Source organism: Centruroides vittatus, unplaced genomic scaffold (assembly GCF_030686945.1).
Source record: "Centruroides vittatus isolate TY-2023 unplaced genomic scaffold, ASM3068694v2 contig_914, whole genome shotgun sequence".
NCBI classification, from domain to species: domain Eukaryota; kingdom Metazoa; phylum Arthropoda; class Arachnida; order Scorpiones; family Buthidae; genus Centruroides; species Centruroides vittatus.
The window spans coordinates 59058-82086 of NW_027122603.1; the positions used below are offsets into that span (position 1 = coordinate 59058).

A 23029-nucleotide genomic window follows, 5' to 3' on the forward strand; every position below is an offset into this window, starting at 1 on the left:
AATCCATTAGAGATTTTTGGAAAAACTATAATATCATGGATGCTGTAGACAACATCAATTTTTCCTGGAATGAGGTGACCAAGAAATGCTTGAAAGGAGTATGGAAGAATGTACGGCTGGAGCTAAGCAAGGATGTTGACACAGGAGAATCCATTGTTGATGTCAACGAAATTGTCAAGCTAGCTAATGAAACATAATAGTTGGATAATATAAATATGCAGGATATTGAAGAATTATTGCAAGTTACAACTGGAGAAAGTTTTTCCAACAACTATCTTAAAGAATTAGTAGAACAACAGGTACATGAAGATGATGAAATTAGCATTTCTGAAGATGAAAAACAAAAGGAACTTTCAACGGATTTTCTATAAAAAAGTTTAGCCACTATAATGGAAATTATGGATCAGTTTATACAAAATGATTTCAATTTTGATAGAAGTTCAAAGGCAAGATGAAGTGTCATGGATGCGATGTCTTGCTATCGACAACTACTTGCTGAACGAAACAGGAAAAGGCAAACGACGTTAGATGACTTCTTCATAAAGAAATAAAAGATGTCGAATGAGGAAGAACCTTCCTCATCACAAACATAACTTCTTTACTCGAATATTTTATTTTCATTCTGAATATTTTATTTTCATGAATGTTTTATGAATAAATATCGATATTAGCAATAAGTAAGTCTATAATTAATGTAATAAAAAAAGTATTTAACAATAAACGTTACAAAATAAAACAAAAAAAACTGATAAATTTTCTTATTCTCTGTTCTGTTTCACGTATCCCCTTATTTACATGTTAAGATGACCTCGTTTAACGCTGTTTCGTTTAGCGCTCTGTTGTCTAGGAACGCATTCCCCACATTAAGTGGGGTCTTATTGTATAATGTCTCTCTGGATCTAGTATACGTACAGTTGTGAATAGAGGTACCAAATTTTAATGTCGTCATTATCACGATGAGGTGATGATGGTTAATATGAAGTCTGTGAATTTGTGTTTTAACTTGTTCAGGCTGGAAACTTCTGGAACTTACTATGTATGTAATACATAGTTCATTTATTGTTTAATTTTTAATTTCACTTATTATTTTTATTATTTTATGCTTGATAATTTGTTTATTTGATTTATTATTTCTTGAATTTAGAAATTTTGAATTACTTCCTTTATCCATGTGATAATATGTATATGTTACAGTAAAAACCCGTTTTTAGTTAAAATGCGTTTTAACTAGTTGAAACTAGTTTTTACTGGATGTCATTGTTAAAACTCATTTTGTCTAGTTAAAACTAGAATTTACTGCTGTACATGTTTTGATTTTAGATAAAACTAGTTTTAACTTTTAACATTAGTTAAAACTAATTTTAGCTACATAAATATGTTTGGGGGAAATAAATAAGGTGATGATTGGGATTAAAACATTTGTATTATTTAATACGATATTTATTGAAAATATTGGTCACACATCTGTGTTATTAACATTAATTAACCCTTTGTCCCTGAAGGCACCGATCGATCAGTACCCTGGCTTTTTAAGCAAAACTTCGAGGGTACCGATTCATCGTTACTTTGGTAAATATCGATTTTTTAAAATTTATTAACAACAGATATAATCTCATTTGATATGAAGTGAATAAAGTATAATAATTCATTATATTAGTTGACAGCAGTATAAAATTTTGATTTCAAACAAATGTTTGATATAATGTGCGATAATTTCACAACGAATAAACATACATGCATAAGTGTTATATCAAATTGTACAAAACAATATTCTACGTCTTTCTGGCTCAGTGCCACAAACAACTATGTAACTAGACAATGTTAATTTTCATAAAATGTTACAAATTATCAAGTTTATGTGTCAGTTCTGATATATATTATTTTTTTTCTTATAAATTTTTCTAATAAAATGTATTGGAAAATATCGTATTTAAAACTAAAGATATTAATAAATGTAAGTGATTTTTTTCATATAGATATAATGATAATTTGATTTTTGGTGAACTTTTAAAATAATATCGCCTGACTGACCTATATTGCCTTAGGAGGAATCGCAAAATAAATGTAAACAAGATGTCGGGGGGAAAAGGATCAAAGCGATACGAAATTCATCATACACTATAGGACCGTGTTAGCTGAATGACCTTGGTCGAAACAGTTTTTACTAAGCCATTTTGTTAAAACCCGTTTTGTCTAGTTAAAACTAGTTTTAACTCAGATTCATTTTTGACTAGCAGTAAATTCTAGTTATAACAATGACATCCAGTAAAAACTAGTTTCAACTAGTTAAAACGTGTTTTTACTTTAACATATATATGAGGCAATGATAAATTGTCACAATCATATATGAAAAAATTAATTTTTATTTTAAAAAATTGTTCAAATGTAATATTAATTATAGTTGTTATAAAAAAACAATGTCAGTTAAATAAATTTATAAATTGATAATTTAGATAATTTATATATATTTGCATCAAAAATTTTTTATGTAGTTTAGTTTATTTGAGAAGATAACATATGTATACAAGCATGATATTGATTTAATGAATAATTAAATTAATTGAAATTTTTTAATAAATATTTAAATTTCAATACTTTTGTTGTTACAGATGAACAATGCAGACCAATTGTTTTTGCCTTAACTAAAAATTTGCATATTTTGGCAAAAATTGTTAAATGTAAGTATTTTTAAAATTTCATGTTAAGTTTTAAAAATGTAATTATAATTTATAATACTACTAGTAGATATCCCTGACACTGCTTAGGAAAAAAATAAGGACAACAAATGTTAAAAAAAATTAAGAGTTTGGTTATTTTAGCCTATCATTGTCATCTTTATCACAAAGTTAAATTTATTTGACAAAGATAAAAACAAATGAACAATTTACATGTCAGATCTATCTTTAAAATAAAGGATAGGCTTAACATTAAAAATATTTATTCATTCCAGAAAAACAATATTTAGTTAACTAATCCATTATAAAATGTAACAGTTCAAATTCTAAATTAATTTTTTATTAAAGATTAATATGTTTTTTATAAATAATTAATCTAAAATAAATATTTTATTATTGCAAGATATTTTACAAAGCTCAAAATATTGATTTTTATAATTTAAATGTCATTATGCATTTGGTTACAAAAGTAAATCACATTTCATACCAATCATAGTAAAGATGATGTCATGGGTCAAAGTTGGGTTATGAATAATTTCAACTTTGACATTATTCATAAACCAGACTATATCAACTGAACATCAATGTTTAACTTGGAAGTTTATTATGTTCATTGTAATTTTTAATAAATTGTTATGTATTTATTATAATAAAATTAGTCAATTTTTTTTTTAAATATATTTTTTCTTAATTATTCAAAGAATATTTGGGGGATGTTATTGCTCCAACTGTCTTCACTTTTTATTTAATAATAATAGTTTTTCATGAATATAAAACATGAAATTATTATGCATTGTAGAATTTATGGGTACAGCAAATATATTATCATTTAACTTTCCAAGTAGAATATAAATATCTAATAACTATGTTAAATGTTTCTACTTGCAATTAGTTGAATCTATTATTATTCAGATGAAAATGAAATACGTTCTTGATGTTATTTTGAATTCAATAACAAGTATTAATACAAACTCAAGAAAACTTTGTCATCAACATGTTTTAAAATGTATTCGTACAATTTATTGTTACAATCTTTATTCACGAAAGCATTGGTTGTATAAAATATGTACATAACAACATAAAATAATACATTGAAATATAATACAGTAGGTGATCGGTTAATGAACATAATCCATTCCAAGACTTTGTTCTCTATCCAAATTGTTCATTAACTGATTATCAGTTTATCATAGGTTTTTATGGGAATTTGATTAATTCATTCTGGAGATCCCAAAAAATAAAAAAAAACATACTTTCTTACTACATTTATTTATATGTAATAATAAAAATATATATATACACAGTCTTGCATTTTTATCAGTCGTGTTTTTTCTGTTCATGGGGGTTAAAGAATCTGTCCAATGTTGATTGCTTTTCTCTCTTCTTCAGGATTTTTCAGAAGTAATTAATAGCATTGTAATTGTAGAGATCCATGAGCATATTAATCTCAACCTGGTTTGGATGCCATTCTAAGACTATTGTTTTGACATCCTCCCACTTCTTCAAAATATGTTTAATAGCAGATATTGGCATTAATCTTCTTTTTCAGAAGAAAACATGTCTCGCCGAGTTTCTTGATGTTCTTCATTCAAGAGTTTTTGGCATTCTTGTGTCATCAGATCAGTTTCAGGTTCCATTATGAGCTCTTCAATGTTCTTTATTTTTCAGATGTGATTTTTGTTACTCTTAAGTTGCTTGAGTCTTCTTGATAATACAATATCTTTCTTAGATAAAATTGAACTGAAGCCTACTGTAGAGCTGTTCAAGCCATAATGCTCAGCAACATCAGACATCTTCTGCCCACTCTCTACCTTTGCTATTATACTCTCACCTTTCGAAAATAAAAACCAATGCAAACCTTAACAAGTGCTCACCTGACAGTCTCGCAAATACTATAAAAGAATTGTTTCTGTCAGAAAAATAAAAGGCTGAAATTACAAGGGAGAGTTTCAAAGTTCAGAGGAATACTATCCGATCAGTATATATCGGGTTGAGCGTCAATATAAACATCTCCCTCACTCCAAAAAGTTTTGAATTGTTGCCTGAAGACAAGGGAAGACCAATGGATAATCATTATTTTTTGTCACTGCTTCTCGTGTTTGTTCTATGAGATGTTCGTTATCCGAACATGTGTTCATTGTCTGAACATAAAAATCTTTCAAGAAAGTGTTTGTTATCTAATTTGTTTGTTAACCAATCACCCACTGTATTTAATATATCTTACTATTATTGAAATCAAACATTATTTCAAAACATAATCTCACCATCTGTGACATTACTTAAATAATATACATTACAGTTTGTGAAAATTGCAACACCACAAGGGAATTATTCGATTAGAATGAATTTTATATCACACATTACTGATATGACTGTGCATAAGTCATAAAACCTCTGCAACCTGCAATAAAACCCTATACATCGTGGCAATGAATTGAAAAGGCTTTGGATGGTATCCAAAAGGCTTCTGTGGAATTGCTTGCCAGGCGGCTTGTATGCATGTCCATAGTTATTGGTACTGACTGCTGTAGGGCTTTGCCAAATGACCATATTCCAGACATGTTCAATAGGCAACATGTCTAGTAAACAGGCAGGCCAGGGAACAACTAGTATCTACTGTGCCTCTAACAGGTCTTGAACATTCCTGGAAACGTGGTCAGGCATTGTCCTTCTGAAATATAGCATCATGAATGCTCTGAAGAAAAGGTATGACTTCTACCTCTACCACTTCCTCAATGTAGTAGTTATTATTAAGATTGCTCTCAAGTCATAGCAGGCAAGATTGTGAATGGTATTCAATGACACCCCACATTATCACACTTGGTGTTTGGCCAGTATGACACTCTGAAATGCATGCTGGAAGATGACGTTTATCATGATTTTCTTTTAGTAATTTGAAACCATGCTGTAGACTTTGTTATTGCTTGAGACACAATAAAGTGCTATAATTCACACAGGGGCTTAGGAGCCTGAAACGTGTACATTTTAACACATATCAACTAAATAAAAGATGAGAAAAACCACCAAATGTGTGAATTATTATGTGAGCACTTTATTGTTCCGAAGCAATAACAAGTTTATCATGATATTCTGATGTGTATACAGTCATCATTGTGGTGTAAGTTAAATCAAGTCTCATCTGAAAACACAACTTGTTGCCAATTAATATGCCATTGTCTGTATTCATGATCCATTATAGCCTAAGGTGTTTATAGTTTAGGCTCAAGGGAATTTGTCACACACACATGCAACCATCCCTTTGAAGCAGTATCAAACTGTGCTGGCAGATAATACCACACCTGTTGCAGTGCTCCATTGTTATGCTAAGGCTTGCAATGACACAGAAAGGTTCATCACTTTCATGCAGAACAAGTGCCTGTCATCACAATTTTTGGTCCACTGCCAAAATTTCACTGCACCCAGTTCTCTTAAGTCTACTGCCTTCACACACGCATCACTGTCATAGTATTATGCCCTGTACAAGCAGCAATATCATGATATGAAAAGTTGCCTTCACATAGGCCAGTCATGTATCCACATTCAAACTGTCATTTGTTGGTATTGTGCACTTTATTGTTGATGAAGCATACCATGCTCTGTAACATTTTTACAGCTTGCTAGACACATGCAATCACTGCAATTTTGATCATTTGTATACCCTAATTACATATCCTGTAAGTTTCAAACTAATGTCATGATTTCTTCATATTGTTGCAATTTTCATTAACAGTAGTGAATATTATTTTTAAATTAATATATTATATTAAATTAATAAGTTGCCCAGTCACCAGATGCATTGATTACTTGTTTTTAATCTAGCATCTATTGGTTGTACTAAGTTGTAAAAGAATAGATACTTCCTTAGTTCATCCCAAATGTTATGAGCTTGAGTAAATATATTATTTGACAGAAGTTTAATTTTCCATTTGCATGATCACATCATTTTTCCCCAAATATTTTCTATTGGGTTTTAGTCTGCCAATCACTGGCTAAGGTAACACATTTATTTTAGAATGATGATTAATTTACTTTTTAACAATTCAACTAGTATGAATCAGAAGTTATCAGGCACTAAAATTAAAAAGTAATTTTCAGAATAAACTGCTGAGATAGATGACAACTGATTCAAATATGTTTATATATTTGAATGAAGTAAATCAACTATCTGGACTAGTTCACCTGGACCATTTGCAGAAATCTGACCTCAAACATTTATATACACACTTATAATCCAAAGGGCTACATTTGCATGTAAATAATGAGTTGCAATTAGTTTGTAACAATGAAATTCTCAGTGAGAATTTGACTAAAATGTTTTCTTGTCTGAAAATATGACTTTTCTAAAAGTCAGGAGAGTACAATAAATATTGTAATACAAAACCAATTCTCACCTCTTTCTGCCCACTTGTCAAATAATCTGTTTGCAGGATGAGGTGCTTTTTTTTAAAACAAATTTTTTTAATCATCTTTGTTAATATCCATTAAGCATCATAATAGGAAATTTTAATTACAGCAATTCTGTGAGGTTTTTCAATGACATTTATAATTTCTTGATTCAGGTTCAGACATTTCTTGCGGTCTTCTGGATTTTTTTTGCATTGTAAATCATGTTCTTCTTGCCACCAATGTATCTAATTTGAAACATTTTTATGATGGGGTATCAAATTTACAATTATACTATTGTTCTCATTGAAAACTTACTAGTTTTCTATAATCCTATGATTTTTCTTTTGATATCATTTGTTAATTAATTATCATTCAAATTTCTTGCCATTATAATGGAGGAAATAATGCATTAAAATCAATATCATTATATTAATTTTGATATAAAGATGAAAAATCTACTTAGCTCTATCACAGTTCAAAATGAAATTGATTTTTTACATTCAGTTTTAATACATTCATGTAGAAGAAAAGCAACCAAAAATAGTCTACATTTGAAATCTATTACATTTCTTTCAGCAAAAGGTATTTCTACTTTTTCCTTTTCTATGCATGTCTCCCCAAGATTTCATGCACAAACTAAGATTATCTGATCATTTGTCATGACAGCAGAAAAAATAATGTAAATAAAAATACATTCAGAATTGTAAGCATTATTGAGTTTATTGCAATCTAATATATTTATTTATTTAAGATAAATTAGTTCAAGAAATTTATTAAAATTTGGAAGGAATAAATCTACTTGAAGCATATTCCTAAATTAACATTGATATTCAGTTTATTCTAGTCTGGGTTATGCATTACATCAAATTTGACTCCATGAAATCATTGTGTTTCAATGTGAAGTATCAATTTACTTTTACATTACTGTACATTGATTATAAATACTAAAGTTGTAGTATTCATAATTAATATAGAGATACATTAATATGTGCTTATTTAGACATTATATTATTTGTCAAAAATAGTAATTTTCTTCATTATAAATAACATTTAAATTTAAAATTTATTTCATAAATGGTTTATTCATTAAATTCATTTTTATAATATTGTTTTATTAATAATAATCAGTGGATTGCTGTATTGGAAAGGAATGTTGGTGTTTCACTAGTAATGGTTTAAATACTGTTGGACAAGATGAAGTAATGGTTATAATTGAAAGGTTGTCTAATGAAAACACTATTCCAAGGGATATATTTCGATTTTTTAACATGTTATATGATAATGCTAGCAAAGGTAAGAAGAAAAATATATTGTAAAGTGTTGATTATTTAAATTTAGTTGTGTCAAAAATTTGCTTTTCATATTAAAATTCATAAAAAAATAAATTGTGGCATTTTATTGAGTTTCATAGCAAAACAATTACTTTTTTTTAAATAAATTGTTTTGTTATGAAATTATAATAGATTTACTAGTTTGTTTTATCATATAAAAATAAGTTTTGAATTATTGAATTTTTAATTATTGTGAATATTATTGTGAATATTATTGTATTATGCAAATATAAACATCTGTAAACCCAATAGTTATATTAAAGCCAAATGATTGCTGGATTAGTGCGAGATTATAGGCCTTGGGCACAATCATTTCCAGTTGGCACCATGAGTAACCAGTATGGTTATATCTAAATTAATAGTTCTGGAAGCAAATATCTGATGTTGGTCTGGTTAGTTTAACTGGCAATGCATCTTCAATCACAACTGCCACAGTAAGTGGCAGTTGTGATTCAAGTCCCACTCCGGGCTGATTCTTTTCTTCCAGAACCTTCAAAATTGATCAATAAATATTAATTTAATTATAATTATTAAATTTAATAAGAAATAGCATCTATTGCCTACCTCTAGGCCAAATTACTTACCATTTAATTATTAATAGTAACAGTAATATTGCCTGATCTAATCCAGCAATCATTTGGCTTTAAATTTTATACAATAAGTAAAATAAATTTATTAACAATTTATTCATTTTCTAACCAAATAAATAAATAAAATATTTTAAATGCTTTCTGGATCATAAAAATATTTTTTTTATATATTATCATTCTCTAGCAGTTATTCTTAAATTTTGCCTAGCAGCAGACATAAATTGTACTTTATGCAAAATTGTACTTTTGGAAATTTTTATGAGAATTCCTAAATTTAGTTTGTGTTTTTTTGTGAAAACTTCTGTTGTATTTTTGCAGACTTCTTTTGAATGAAATGTTTAACCACTCAGTCAAAATTATTTATGTAGGTGTCTATCACACATCATTCAATTTCACCAGGACAGAGTTGAAGAGTCAGATCTTTTTATGGGAGTCTGGAGTCAGAGTTGATTTTGAAAAGTATCATCTCTGGAATCAGGAGTCTGTATTTTTCCGCTGACTCCCCATCCCTCATTTCATTGACTGATAAAAATAAAATACAAAATTTATAATAGTTTATTAATAAACTATTATAAATCTTTATATATTTTTTAATTTTATTATTCAATGAAATAGTAATAAAAATAAAAATTATATATATATATATAAGTAATAAAATAGTAAATGAAATAAATAAATTTATATATACAGTCTAACTTGGTTATAACGTCATCGGATGTAACAACTCTAATGTAACGTCAAATTTTTATCGGTCCCACGACTACTATACTAGATAATGTTAAAAAACCCACTTGTAACGACATAAAACCCTGTTTTAACGTCATATTTGAAGCACTCCCAAATTTACAAAATTAGATTACAAATTTTATTTCACAAAGAAAATACTATGTGTTTAGTCCTAGGGTCAGAGTCCACTTCCTAGAACGACTGTGGGTGGTGCTCTCACCACCTGACTTCGGTGGGGTGAGGTTTGCTACACTTTTAACAACATGACGATCGGTTATCATGTACTCATTTTTAAATTACTTTATGCTAAATTGTTAAATATTCTATTATTTTTAATATAACATATTACATTAAATAGTTTATAAAGAAATAATTGAATTATTTTTAATTGGCATACATTAGTTTAACCTTTTGTTGTCTTTTGATTCAACATTATTCTCAAAACCAGAAGTTCTGCCATTATTGAAACTTATGACAAATAGAAATTTCTTATAAAAGGTTTTTTGAAATTTTTAATTACATTGGTGTAAACTTAGACATAATAACGTAAATAAAGTTGATTTAAACATGTAGTTTGCATTTTTATACATATGATGATAATAGACTTCGCAGATAACGACACTCAGTTATAACGTCAAAAAATTGCCGGTCTCATGGATGACATTATAAACAAGTTAGACTGTATATATATATATATATATATTTATATTTATTTATTTCATTTACTATTTTATTACTTTTACTATTACAATATATATATTAGACCTTGTTGGACTCGTTCTTTCTCTGTCAGTTGTACAAGTTTAGAGTAAAAAATGTTGCAACTTGCGAGGGCTCCATGAAAAAAATTTTTCTTGATAAGGACTCCAGTTTGCCAATAAGTTTGGGAAACACTGCTTTATTCAATTCAACATTAATTTACTCAAAATGCTTTATTTTAAAAAATTTTGAAAAAAAATTAATGAGTAAATGCATAAAAAATTGTTTTAGGCAATAAAGTAATGATTATATAATAGTTCAAAACAACTAATCATAATAATTTTCATAATTGGATTTGAAATTGCTGTACAAGTCATTAGTTGTTTCTTTTATTGAGAGTCTAATATCATCTGTTGATTATACATTTGACATTTTATGATTTATGTATATGGAGGTGAATTCATATTTTATCAGTGTCTGTTCCACCTTTGACAAATTTCTTATACAGTTGAAACATTATACTATTATATTATTATTAACTAAGGCTCAGATTTTTAAGACCTAAAAAATGGCAAAATTAGCAGGTATTAAAGCCCTAAAAACCTGAAAATATGACCCAAAAAAACCTAAAATTTTCAGAAGATAAGCATTAACTGAGATTAATTCAGATTTCCTTTAGTATCATAGTGTTTTGTTTACATGACATTGTTACACTTTATGATTGCACTGTATTACCATATGCCTATGTAATTTTTCAAACTTGAAAGATCAAGCCAGTAGAACTTTGTATCTGCTGAACAATCTTTCTGCATCACATGTCATCAAGGGTGCATACTTGAAAAGGCTGATGTCACTGCTTGAGAGCTCAGATTTGTCTCTTCAAATGTAGCTACTTCTCCATTAAAAATGGCTTCAATTTTCTTCATTGTTTTAAACTCCTTGTTCATTGAAAAAAACTCTCTTAAGTTCTCTAGAAATGATCTGTGCTACTAGATCATTGGCTTGACATAGCTTTGCCTGGATATCAGCTACAATCTTGGGGGCATGAAACAGTTGAATCCCTGCAGTTTCCAACCATGTAATTGCAGCAGCAGTCTTCCAAACTGAGATTTAAGAGTCACTTTTCTAAAAAGTTGTATAGTTATCCTTCTCACATAATTGGGTTATCTGTCATAAAGTATACAATTGATTGGTTTGATTTTATTCAATTACAGCAATGCAGCATGTGGGTGATCTTCTGAGTGGGGAATGGCTCTTGGGAGGTCTTTTATGGAAAGCTGGCCTAGTTTAGATGTTACTAATGTCTAAGCCACATGGCCAGTTCAATGGTAAGGCATGAACTACCTGTGTTCAGTGGTTTTATCCACTCAGCCACTGCTGGGTGTATATAATTGAAGGTACAGGTACATGAAATTAAAAAAAAAAGAAAAAATAGCACTTACTGAAGGTAGAAGTGGAGGTTCCATCCTTATAGGTTTCCCTTTTGAAAACCTGTGCCAAAACTTTATTGTTTTAAGCTCCTCCTAGGGTTAAGCCAACCCCTAGTATCATGACATGGCAATGTTGGATAAAATTTTTTAAAAAACCTGACAATTTCAAAATGTGATGGAAAAAGGCTATAAAATCCCAAAAAATTACGTAAAAATACCTATTCCCAAAATTTCCGCCAAAATATGACTTTATGAAACCTATAAAAACCTTTCATTTGTACTTCACATGATCTGAAACATGTCTTTAAGTCAGGAGTCTAATCAGACTCATAGAAAAAATATGACTTTCCTTTAAACTTCAAGGCATAATTATAACCAGTTATGGTGGTATTTGTGGTTATCACACTGCATATTGATGATTTGACTTTTATCAAACTCACCTAAATGAATGATATTTCTTGATTGTTTATTTTGAACATTTTCTAATTGTTTTCAATATTTTGAAATATTTTTGGAAGAAACAATAATTACAAATAAAACCTTTGCAAATACAGTTGTCCCTTGATAGCCTGATGTTTTGTAATCCGACATGCTCAGTACTCCGACACACCTCCCGTCAAGGTCACCGTAGTCCCCGTCTTCAAAGTGTGAGCACAGTATGTACATATTTACATATGTACATAATTAATCTACCTACATTGTAGCATTTAGTTATAATGTTTATAAATTATTGTACGTACTGTATTATTTATGCCTATACATACTGTGTGTACATTTATTGGCTTCCATATTTCTTTTAATAAACATGTTTTAGTTAACTGAAATAGGTGTTTCATTTCCATATTCACCTAGACAACATTTTACTCATAACATGCAAAAATATTATAGGCTACTGCTAGCAAAACAATGCCAAATATGTAATCATTTTCAGTAATCTGGACACTTTTGGTAATCCGACACCCCTTTGGTCCCATACCTGTCGGATCATCAAGGGACAACTGTAGTGATATTAAACTGTTCTACAGGATAAAAAAATAATTTTTTTCCTCTTATAGGTTAAATCAATTTTAATCCTTTACATATCTACACATAAGAAATAAATTTGTGTAATTTCAACAAGATTTATCAGTTAGTTTTTGGTGTTAAATTTTTTTTAATGAGAAATGTAAAATTATAATAATGAAAATAATTTATTGTTTTCTAATTATTTGAGTTTAAAAACTCTTCACAAAAACTATTTTTTTTGGTCAACAATGATTATAATAGTATTTAAAAGAATTAAGTTTTTAACATATAACTTTAAATACCTTTTTGTTCTTTAAAATGAGATGAATGAGATCAAAAGGTTTTTGTCTGAAATGTCAAGTGTCAGATACAGCACTAACAGATTCAAAATCAGATAGTTCGACACTAATTATATTTTAACTGATTCTAAGCCATCTACCAATTTCATTTTGTAATAGAAACATTATAGTTTATTGATCTGAATTTAATTTTTAGAATTCCAGTAATTATTAAAAATATATATTGTACTATAACATAATCTGCTAGAGAGTGAAATAAATAAAACAAGCAATTTTTAATTTATTTAAATATTAATTTTATTTAGGTGTGACGGTTGGAAATTTAGGCCATTTGTTATTTCCTGAAGGAATTCTTGGAAGTAGAGAACACAGTGGTTTTTTATTTGTTCGTCATACATTTCAGTGCCTAGGGAAATTAGTGCTTCCTTCTGCACCATTTTTGATTGCCTTACTCATTCAAAAATGGGAAGTTCCATGGGTGAAAGTATTTCCTTTGCGTCTAATGCTTAGATTAGGAGCAGAATTCAGATGCAAGTCATTTACATTTCAGTTACATTTTATTATTTTATTTAGATTTAAACAATGAAATCTATAAATATTACTTTAAAATTTTTAGATTATCCATGTCCACTTATCAGTGTAAGATATCGAAAACCTGTATATTGTGAAATAGGACATACCATAATGAATTTACTGGCTGTAGGTATTTCCATACTTAAATATTGATTTGTTTGGAAAGTTCATAGCAATTTTTAAGAGAAATAAAAGAAACTGTTTTAATTAAGACTAAAAATATACTTTTATTCCATTATGTATGCACCATTCTTTTTAATGACATATTGCCATCTATGGGGAGCTTCATGATACCCTCTTCGTAGAACTTTCCAGTTTTTCCTGCAAAAAACTGATTCATGTGGTTTTTGCAAGCTTCCAAAGTATCAAAGTTTTTATCATGAAGGGAATTTTGCAGAGAATGGAACAAATGGGAGTCTGACGGGGCAAGGTTGGATGAGTAAGGGGGTGGAGTAAAACATCCCAGCCTAGTTCTAAAAATTTTTGGCGTGTTCATAAAGACGTGTGTGGTCTGATATTATCTTGGTGAAACACAATAACTTTTCTATTGGCCAGTTCTGGATGTTTTTCTTTAATTGCCATGTTCAGTTTATCCAATTGAGAACAATATTTATCAGAATCAATTGTTTGATTCTGTGGAAGAAGCTCGTAGTACAGGATTCCTTTCCAATCCCACCAGACAGAGAGCATGACCTTCTTTGGATGAAGACCAGCCTTTGGAGTTTTTAATGGTGGTTCATTTTTCTTACCCCATGATGGTTTTCAGCTAATGTTATAAATAATGCACTTTTCATCATTTGTCACTAAACGCTTCAGAAAAGGGTCATTTTCATTTCGTCTTTCAAGAGAATCACAAATGGAGATGCAATCCAGTAAGTTCTTTTTCGTTAAGTCGTGAGGTATCCAAATGTCGTAACAATTCACATATCCGAGCTTCTTTAGATGTTGAAATACAGTACTGTTTGATGACTTTACTATGTATGCAATCTCTCGAGTTTTGTAATGAGGGTTTTCATCCAATAATGCTTTGATCTGGTCCTCTTCAATAATGGGAGGTCTTCCTGAGCAGAGAGCATCTTCAAGGCTGAAATTACCCACTTTAAATTTTGCAAATCACTTTCAAACAGTTGATTCTGCTACAGCACTCCCATCATAAACATCACTTTTTTTTTTTTTTTTTTTGCTGTTTGTACAGCATTTTTGCCTTTTCGATAAAAAAAAAGAAACAAATGTTGATAATGCACGTTGTTCTCATCCATTTTTGCAATGAGACAAATTAAATGATATTTGAATAATTTTAATGGTTTTTTCTTTCGTAACAGACATGTCTCAAGGTCATTTATCGTAATATTCATTGGCTTGTACAATTCTAATCATTTTTCGCATCAATCAGTGTCTCAATTGTCAACTATTAAAAATCGCTACAAACTTTCCAAGCAACCCAATAGTTAAAATTAATTCATTAGTTAATAAATAAATTTTCTTAATTGTTTTTAAATTAAAAATTAGTAGTTCAAATTAAAGAATAATTTATTTCAGGATTTTCGTAATTACCAATTTACTATTCCTATGATACCTGGAGTTTTTATACATATGGAAGATAAAAATACTACTGTCAATTTTCCCCGTAACACTTATGAAAAGGTATACATTTTAAAATTTACATCTTGGTATGTTATTTTATTTCATATTTCTCTTATCTATATAGGTAATGAAAGTATTAAGTAATAGCAATGATCATGTTCTGGCTTTGGCATCAAATTTCTCATCTGAAGCAGATTCTCATTTAGTCTGCATACAAAATGAAGATGGAAATTATCAAACTCAAGCCATTAATATTCAAAATACTCCTAGAAGAGGTGAGTGTTTCAATTATTCTCATTTGTAATGTTGAACAGATTGAATTAAATTTTTGAAAATAAAAAGTTTTTAATTTGAATTTTATTGCTTCTGTTAATGAGTTAAATAAATCATATAAAAGTTTGACTTTAGATTAATATGTATAGAAACAATTTAATATTTGATGCATATATATGAGGTGAGATCAAAAAGTTTCCAAACTATGTTAAAAGTTTTATATTTACTTCATATTTCAGTGGCTACCTTCCCATTCCCTCAAAAGTAATCTTCTGGGACTGAATGCGGCAGTCTCAGCATTCCTGCCCGTGAATATCCTCTGGGAGCTTGTTGTTTTTATCAGTGTGTGAAGTAAAGCCTTTGTCTGATCTTGGTCTCTTTAGTGGTCTCAGATTTACAATCCTTAAACTTCATCTTGATTCCTGGGAAGTTGACAAAATCAAAGATAGCCAGATTAAAAGAATAAGGAAAAGTGAAAACATTAGTTATATTATTTTTTTGCCTAAAATTGCTGTATTTTGATAAATGTGTGTGCACCTCTGTTAATGATCCAGTACTGTTTCCTGTATTCCATAATTCAAAGCATTTGTGCCTTACATTATCGTTTAGACATCAAAGCATGGTAATATAGTAATCAGCATTGATAGTCTGCCCTATAGGACAAATTTTTGCAAAAGAATTCCTCAGCTGTTAACAAACAGGATTGACATTGCTCCAGACCTGCTGTGCTTTCTTGGGATGAGAAGACATTTGGGTTTCAGGGCCTATACCAAGATAAATTGCTGTACTGTGCAAGGAAATTTTTACCTGAAATCTCTAACTTTTCTAACAATTTATGCATGATCATTTTGAAACTATACATTAATAAAATCTAGAACAGATATGGAAAACTTAAGGTCCAGACCTCAATTAACTGTGTACAAACTTTCAGTCTGGACCTGAAGTCACATGATTTCAATTCATATTTTTTATTTTAAATTAAAATATGATTAAAAATTGCAGCTCAACATTTTAACATCATCAATATAAGTAAAATGGATTTTATCAATTGTTTTACCTCAATAAAATGTAAGACAGTTTGAATGTTTTTATTTATTCATGCAAAAACATCTTTGGTGAAAATATAAAATCAATTAGAAATGAATACAATTAAATTCTTTTAAATTCTGGCTTTAATAATAATAGCGTTTCAAACTAAAATTATAATATTTTAATATTATTTTTAATTTTCAATCATCAGATTATTATCCTCAGTTAATTTTACTTTAGAGACTAATTTAGACTACAGAGTCATTTTTGTAACTTATATTTTTATTAATGTTTTCATCTTAATATGCTAATAATGTCTAGTTTATATTCTATTTTTTAAGTATGTTTTGAATTACTATTGAATTAATCTGTTATTCTATTAATATTTTAGTGACTGGATCCAGTTTTATTGTATTTAGTGGAGCTTTGAAAGCATCAACTGGATTAACTGCAAAGTCTAGTATTGTTGAAGATGGTTTATTAGTGCAAATACCTTCAGATACAATGTCAGATTTAAAAAATGCTCTTAGAGATATGAAAGATTTTACTATTGGATGTGGATTATCTAATGCTCAACAACCTGAAGTTATTCTGTTACAATGGACAAAAGATGATAAATCATTTAATATAGGGTAATTTATTTAAAAATAAACATTTATTTAAATGTGTTTCATTAGTGATTACATTAGTTTCGTTACTTCTTAGAGTTAGAAGTCCAATTGATAACAGAAGTCTCGAAGGCATTCAGAGTATCCGCATTCATACTGGAACAGATTATGCTGGTGAATATCATTTAATAAGATGGACAGAAGTATTTTTCTTGCAGATGGATGAATCAGGAAACAGGCAACAGTAAGTTTTACTATTTTTATTATTATTAACTATTCTATTCTATAATTCAATCTAAGTATTAATTATTATAAAATTTCAACATAGAACTGAACCAGCAGATCCTAGTAGATTAGCAGAAGCTGTAGCTCAGGCTTGCTGTCAAGCATTAACTCCACATTTAGAATGGCTAGCCGAAGCAGAACTTAATAAAATAGGATTAAGAGTAACGCTGGATGCCGATAAAGTAAATTTTATAATACATTTTAATAAATATCTTGGTTATAGATTATGGAAGCATTGTTTTTATATTTTATAGGTTGGATATGATATTGGTGCAGCAGGTGAACCTCTTCCAAGTATGTACATGAATGCTTTAGACAGTGCTCTAATTCCAGTCATCACTTGTGCCTCTACTTCTAATCACGAAAATCCTATTGTTCTGGAACTTATTTTTCACGTCCTACTGAAATGAAAATTTGTTAATAAACTAGCCTTAACCAAAATGTGATTTCCCATCTCCAAATGACAGTCCACTTGTCTTTGGCCTAAAAATTGTAGGAAGATCACTTTGCAGTGCCCATAACCAAGAAGAGCCTTAAAGTTAAATCTTAGTGCAATATCAGAAGGCAAACGTGTAGTAGTAATTTTGGCGTTTGTCGCATCAAAAGAAACGAAGGCAAAGCTGCGTGTTGGCCACAATTTAAATGGGTACAAAATGACATATTTAAGAAACGTCGTGTTTTGTTGTATTTATCCATCAAAAACAGAAATTTTATCATATCTAGAATTATAAAACTGCTTGTTTATAAATTTTGAAATGTACAATTCAATACCTTCCTAAGGAAGAACATCTATCAAAGTTTAATATCAATGAGATACACACGTAATATTTAATAGCATAACGTTCGAATCGAATATTCGGACAACATTCCTAAAATACAGATTTGTAGATTTAAAAGAATATTTTAAAAGAAAAAATTTTGTCCTATAAAATGTAAAAATGAAAATCATAATCTATAGAATAATTAAATTCTTGTATTTTAAGAAAATGTTAATTTTTTCCTCTGGGTAAAAATGTAAACAAAGTGTGAATAAGTACAATTTGCTGTATATTTATATTGCATTTTTATTATTTGACTTAAAAAAATAGTGCAAAACAGATTATTTTTACTAATTTTCGACATATTTGGAATTTTCCAATATTATGTAAATAAATAACAACAATGTAATGATAGTTAACAATAAAGGTATATTATTCGTGTACATTTTCAGACACATGAAATGTGAAACAGTGCTGTAGTAAAGGCAACTCTGTAAATCTGTTATGGATGCAAGTTTCAATGCAATTGAAACAAGAATGTAGATTTAAAAAAAGGTCATTTTCACTTAAAATAATTCTATTCTTTTGAAGTTTTTTTTTATTGCAGCTAATTTAATAATTTACTTTTTAGAGAGTATTCTAAAAATAAAGTATGTATTCTTGCATTTAGTTATGTTTGTATATTGAAAAAGTTTTCAGGATTGTTGAGTGACAAAAATTGAATTTTTTTTGTTAAAGAAATTATCATAAATTGGTTTTTTTATTATTCATTAAAAATGTATAAATAAAAATTGAATATAAAATGAATTGTTGTTATTTTTACAAGAAAATAAATTATACTGTAAAAATAGTTCTAAAGCAAGTTAAACAACAAATTATATAATACTTGTGTATGTGTGTCATATCCAAATTTTCACTACATCTTTAATGAGTAAAATCACTGACATTTACAATTTTTATGCAACTCATCTCTAACTTTAAAATTTTTTATTATTATAAAATGCCAAAAAATGGCACTAACTTCTACACTTAGCTCGTGGTGGCATTCAATTATTGGTGTTCGCTACATTCGGGTTTTCTTTCAGACCTTTTGAGGGACTACGGCCTTGCAGCAAACTGCACGCCAACATCAGAGGGTACTGTAGCCATATGTACTGTACACCGTTCAGAGGGATCCTACCTTTCTCTACTGTCTATCTCCTCTCCCTCCTTCCCTTACCCTCCTTTCTGCCGGTTAAACACTTCGTGTACGACCGATGTCTTTCTTGTATGTATTGATATGTATGCATGTGGGGTACATACTGTTGTGAACAATTCTTTTCGTGCATTAAAAACATCAAAACTGCAGAAAGAAATAGGTTGAGTGATTCCCATTTAATTAACATTCTTAGAATTAAGACTACAGTAGAGCATCGATTATTTGACTTAATTGGGGACTGGGGTTGATCGGATAACCGAAATGTATGAAAAGATACATTATTAGTATAGTGTGAGAGTTCGAATTGATCGGCAAAAATGTAAATTAGTCATTATCTTGACATCAATAACCAAATTCCAAACCATAAACTTGACCCGTCTTAGGGGATTGACCGTACCTATCTCCTACCCCTCGAACTCGAAACTGAGTCTCACACGGAACTAAAGACAAAATTCGCTTATTGGCGAGAAAATTAACGAGGGGACGAAATAAAGAGGAGCAAGAACCAAGGGGTCGTCGCTCGTAGCTCCCACCTCTAGTCGCTACGCCGAAATCCTACGATCGAAGCCGCTACGCCACTACGGATTTTTGTGTTGACTCTGTCATCCGACTTTGATACTTGTTACTTGAGGTATGACGACCACTTATTTGTAAACTCTCTCTCGGGTTCGAACTTTCTTATGTTAGTACGTAATATTTCTGTCTATGTTATTCGGTGTAATTGTTCTTTAGTGTTTTGTAATAAATTCTGTTTGTTGATTTAACTGGTGTCATTTATTCGAATCTCGCCTCGGTCTTATCAACGATCGCTCTTTCCTCCTCCACTCGACCTGACAATTAATTAGTTCCAGACTGGACAAGCCATCCTTGACAGTGGGCAGGTCATAACTGACCTGTGAACCGAGAAAAGGAGGTCCGACTCCGTCCGACCTCCCGGTGGTCCCACAATAGTGTATTAGTAGTATTTAATAGTATTTAAACCAGGCCTAAGGCCTCCCTTTCATGGTTGAGCCAGTGCTGCCAGCTAAAACATGCAAAAATTTAACAAAAATATTATTAAAGTAGCCAAGACATAACCAAATATTGTAGCGCCACATCACTAGCGGACATTTGAATTTGCCAACTAGAACGCGGTCGGTTAATCGGGGGTTGGATAATCGATGCTCTACTGTAGTATCATAAAAGCAGATATAGACAATATTATAAAAGGAAGGCAATGTCAAAAATCGCATTGAATTTATTTTTATTTTGTGTGAGTATAATTTCTTTTTTTACTGTCAATAATATATATTATTACAAAAATACTGTATTTGTTATTAAAATTTGATATTCAGATATTTAATTTTGAACTTTTTAAAAGCATATACAGTACTGTATTTATATAAAGTACAGTTGTGGCCTGCTGAATATACCTAAATTTCTAATTTGGCCCATTTGGGAAAAAGGTTGGACAACCCTAGACATTTGAAGGTACCTGGGTGAGGAACATTTGGTATTGTGGTGGCAATTGTGTGCTGCCATTGACACCACCATTTGAAATGGTGCCCGAACTGAAAGGATTGGACTGCAATGGAATGGAACTGGGTCATCTACAGTAATGAAGCTGGATTCACTGTGGACACTGATGACAGCTGTGTTCCTGTTTGGAGATCCCATGGTGAATGCCCAGTGGTGATATTCGAAATATTTAACAAAGGGTTCGCTAGCAGAAAATTTTTCCCTAACAATCACCAACAAACAAAATGGAAGTTTTGGCTAGAAATAAATATAATATCTTTTCTTGCAATATATCTAATAATCAGTGGCGTATTTGGAACGCAAGGGGCCCTGGGCGAAGACTAGGTAACAATAGTATATTAGTGCTGTCAACCTTTTTTTTTTTTAGGCAGAGAAATTTTTCACCCCGAATGGTACTGCTGATAATAGACAGATGTCATCGTCTCTCGAAACACAATATCCTTTTTATTTCGCTGTCCATAGCCAGACATGTGTTCCACAGCCATCTTGTATTATCTTGCATGCGTGAGATTGTGGGATCTCTCATATGACTGGATCTAGTTTCAAGAACTCTCTTGAATCGATCGCGATTCAATCTCAACCGAAACAAGGTTTAAACAGTTGAGAGAGATCACACCAAGGCATAGTCCCCAACCCTGCTCACAATCTAGATTGAAATGCTCGGTACGAACAGGGTATAAGGTTCTAGTTTAGTAGTGTTATATTAAAATATACGTATTATACTCTGTATTTTTTAAAAGGAACAAAACCACAGAAATGTTATGCGTGTTTAACAAGGTTTGGGAAACTGAAAATTTTACCAACGGGTTCGGCCAAACCTGTGCGAACCCGCTGAATATCACCACTGATGCCTCAAGCCTGCCTATGCTTTGGAGCAGCACAGTGACCTCACAGGTGACTGGTGCCATTATATATGACAGTCAGTCACCTCTAGTAGTGATCCAAGGGACCATGAACACCCAGCAGTGACATCCTGCAGCCACGTATGTTCTCTCATGGCAGGGCTCCCAAGAGCCATTTTTTAACAGGACAATGCTTGACTACACACAGCAAGGGTGTCACAAGACTGCCTTTGCACATTGCCACGCTTCCCCAGCCTGGCTGTCCTGATTTATCACCAATTGAACTTGTCTGGGACCACCTGGAACATCAAGTTAGACAGCCTAGCAGTTTGGCCAAACTAGAGGACAAATTGCAGAAACTGTGAACCAAGATGCGATGCCTCAGGACACCATTCGGCACCCGTATGCCTCCATGTCCACCCATATCACATTGTGTATTCATGCTAGAGGTGGCCCAACAGGATACTAGAACCTCCTTTCATTTGTAGTTTTTCCTGCAATAAATAATCTTTGTTTTCCATGTTGTAATCACTTGTATCACTGACCATTTCATTAGATTTCAACTTCTTAATGCTCTAATTTTTATGGCAATGAGTGTAATATAAGACATGTTTTTAATTATGACTATAACGGCAAATAAAATTCTATTCTAGTGCCATTATTTTTATGCAGTAGACTCTCCCTATGTCTTGCACATAAGAGATGCAGGATTATAGAGATTACTGAATGTGTATAAGCCCAAAGCCAGTTTAAAAGCAGTGAATAATGTAATCTGTTGCTCTTTGGTACAGATTCTTTTTTTGAAGTCAAGCAAACAAGTGCATTACAGCATGCTGAAATGCAATACTGTACACAGAAATAAAGCCAAAATAAATGGGATGTATGACGTGACTATTTTATTTTCATGAAAGTGCATAGGCCATCATTCTGCAGGGTATGCCAGATAATTGACAGTCTATTACACTTTTATTTTAGAACTCTCAAAATATTTGTGTGTAAAGATTTTGAACTGATTTAAAAAAAATCTTGTTATATTATGTTGATGGTATCCATTCAGCAGAATGGTAAATTTAACATGGCCAGAAATATATTCAGCAGCATATTTTACAAAGGGCTTTTTTTCTTTGACCATTGCAGTTTCTACACACAAATCTTTCTTGCAATAAATTATAATGTATAAAAATGTATTGTACTAAAAAAAATAAATATATTAAACCTAA

The 23029-nt window shown here is 30.4% G+C and overlaps 1 protein-coding gene across 2 annotated transcripts in view; it reads left to right on the forward strand.

Annotated features, from left to right (window-relative positions):
• Positions 1-19058, forward strand: part of Sara (Smad anchor for receptor activation) — a 57152-nt gene extending 38094 nt beyond the window's left edge. For both annotated transcript variants that reach the window (XM_067281285.1, XM_067281286.1), the window contains 10 exons: positions 2610-2678; positions 8190-8354; positions 13447-13671; positions 13758-13840; positions 15254-15358; positions 15423-15573; positions 16992-17232; positions 17306-17452; positions 17537-17675; positions 17748-19058. In XM_067281285.1, the coding sequence (XP_067137386.1) occupies positions 2610-2678; positions 8190-8354; positions 13447-13671; positions 13758-13840; positions 15254-15358; positions 15423-15573; positions 16992-17232; positions 17306-17452; positions 17537-17675; positions 17748-17903 (1481 nt within the window). In that variant the 3' untranslated portion in view covers positions 17904-19058. The remainder of the gene's footprint in view (positions 1-2609; positions 2679-8189; positions 8355-13446; positions 13672-13757; positions 13841-15253; positions 15359-15422; positions 15574-16991; positions 17233-17305; positions 17453-17536; positions 17676-17747) is intronic.
• Positions 19059-23029: the final 3971 nt, after the last annotated feature.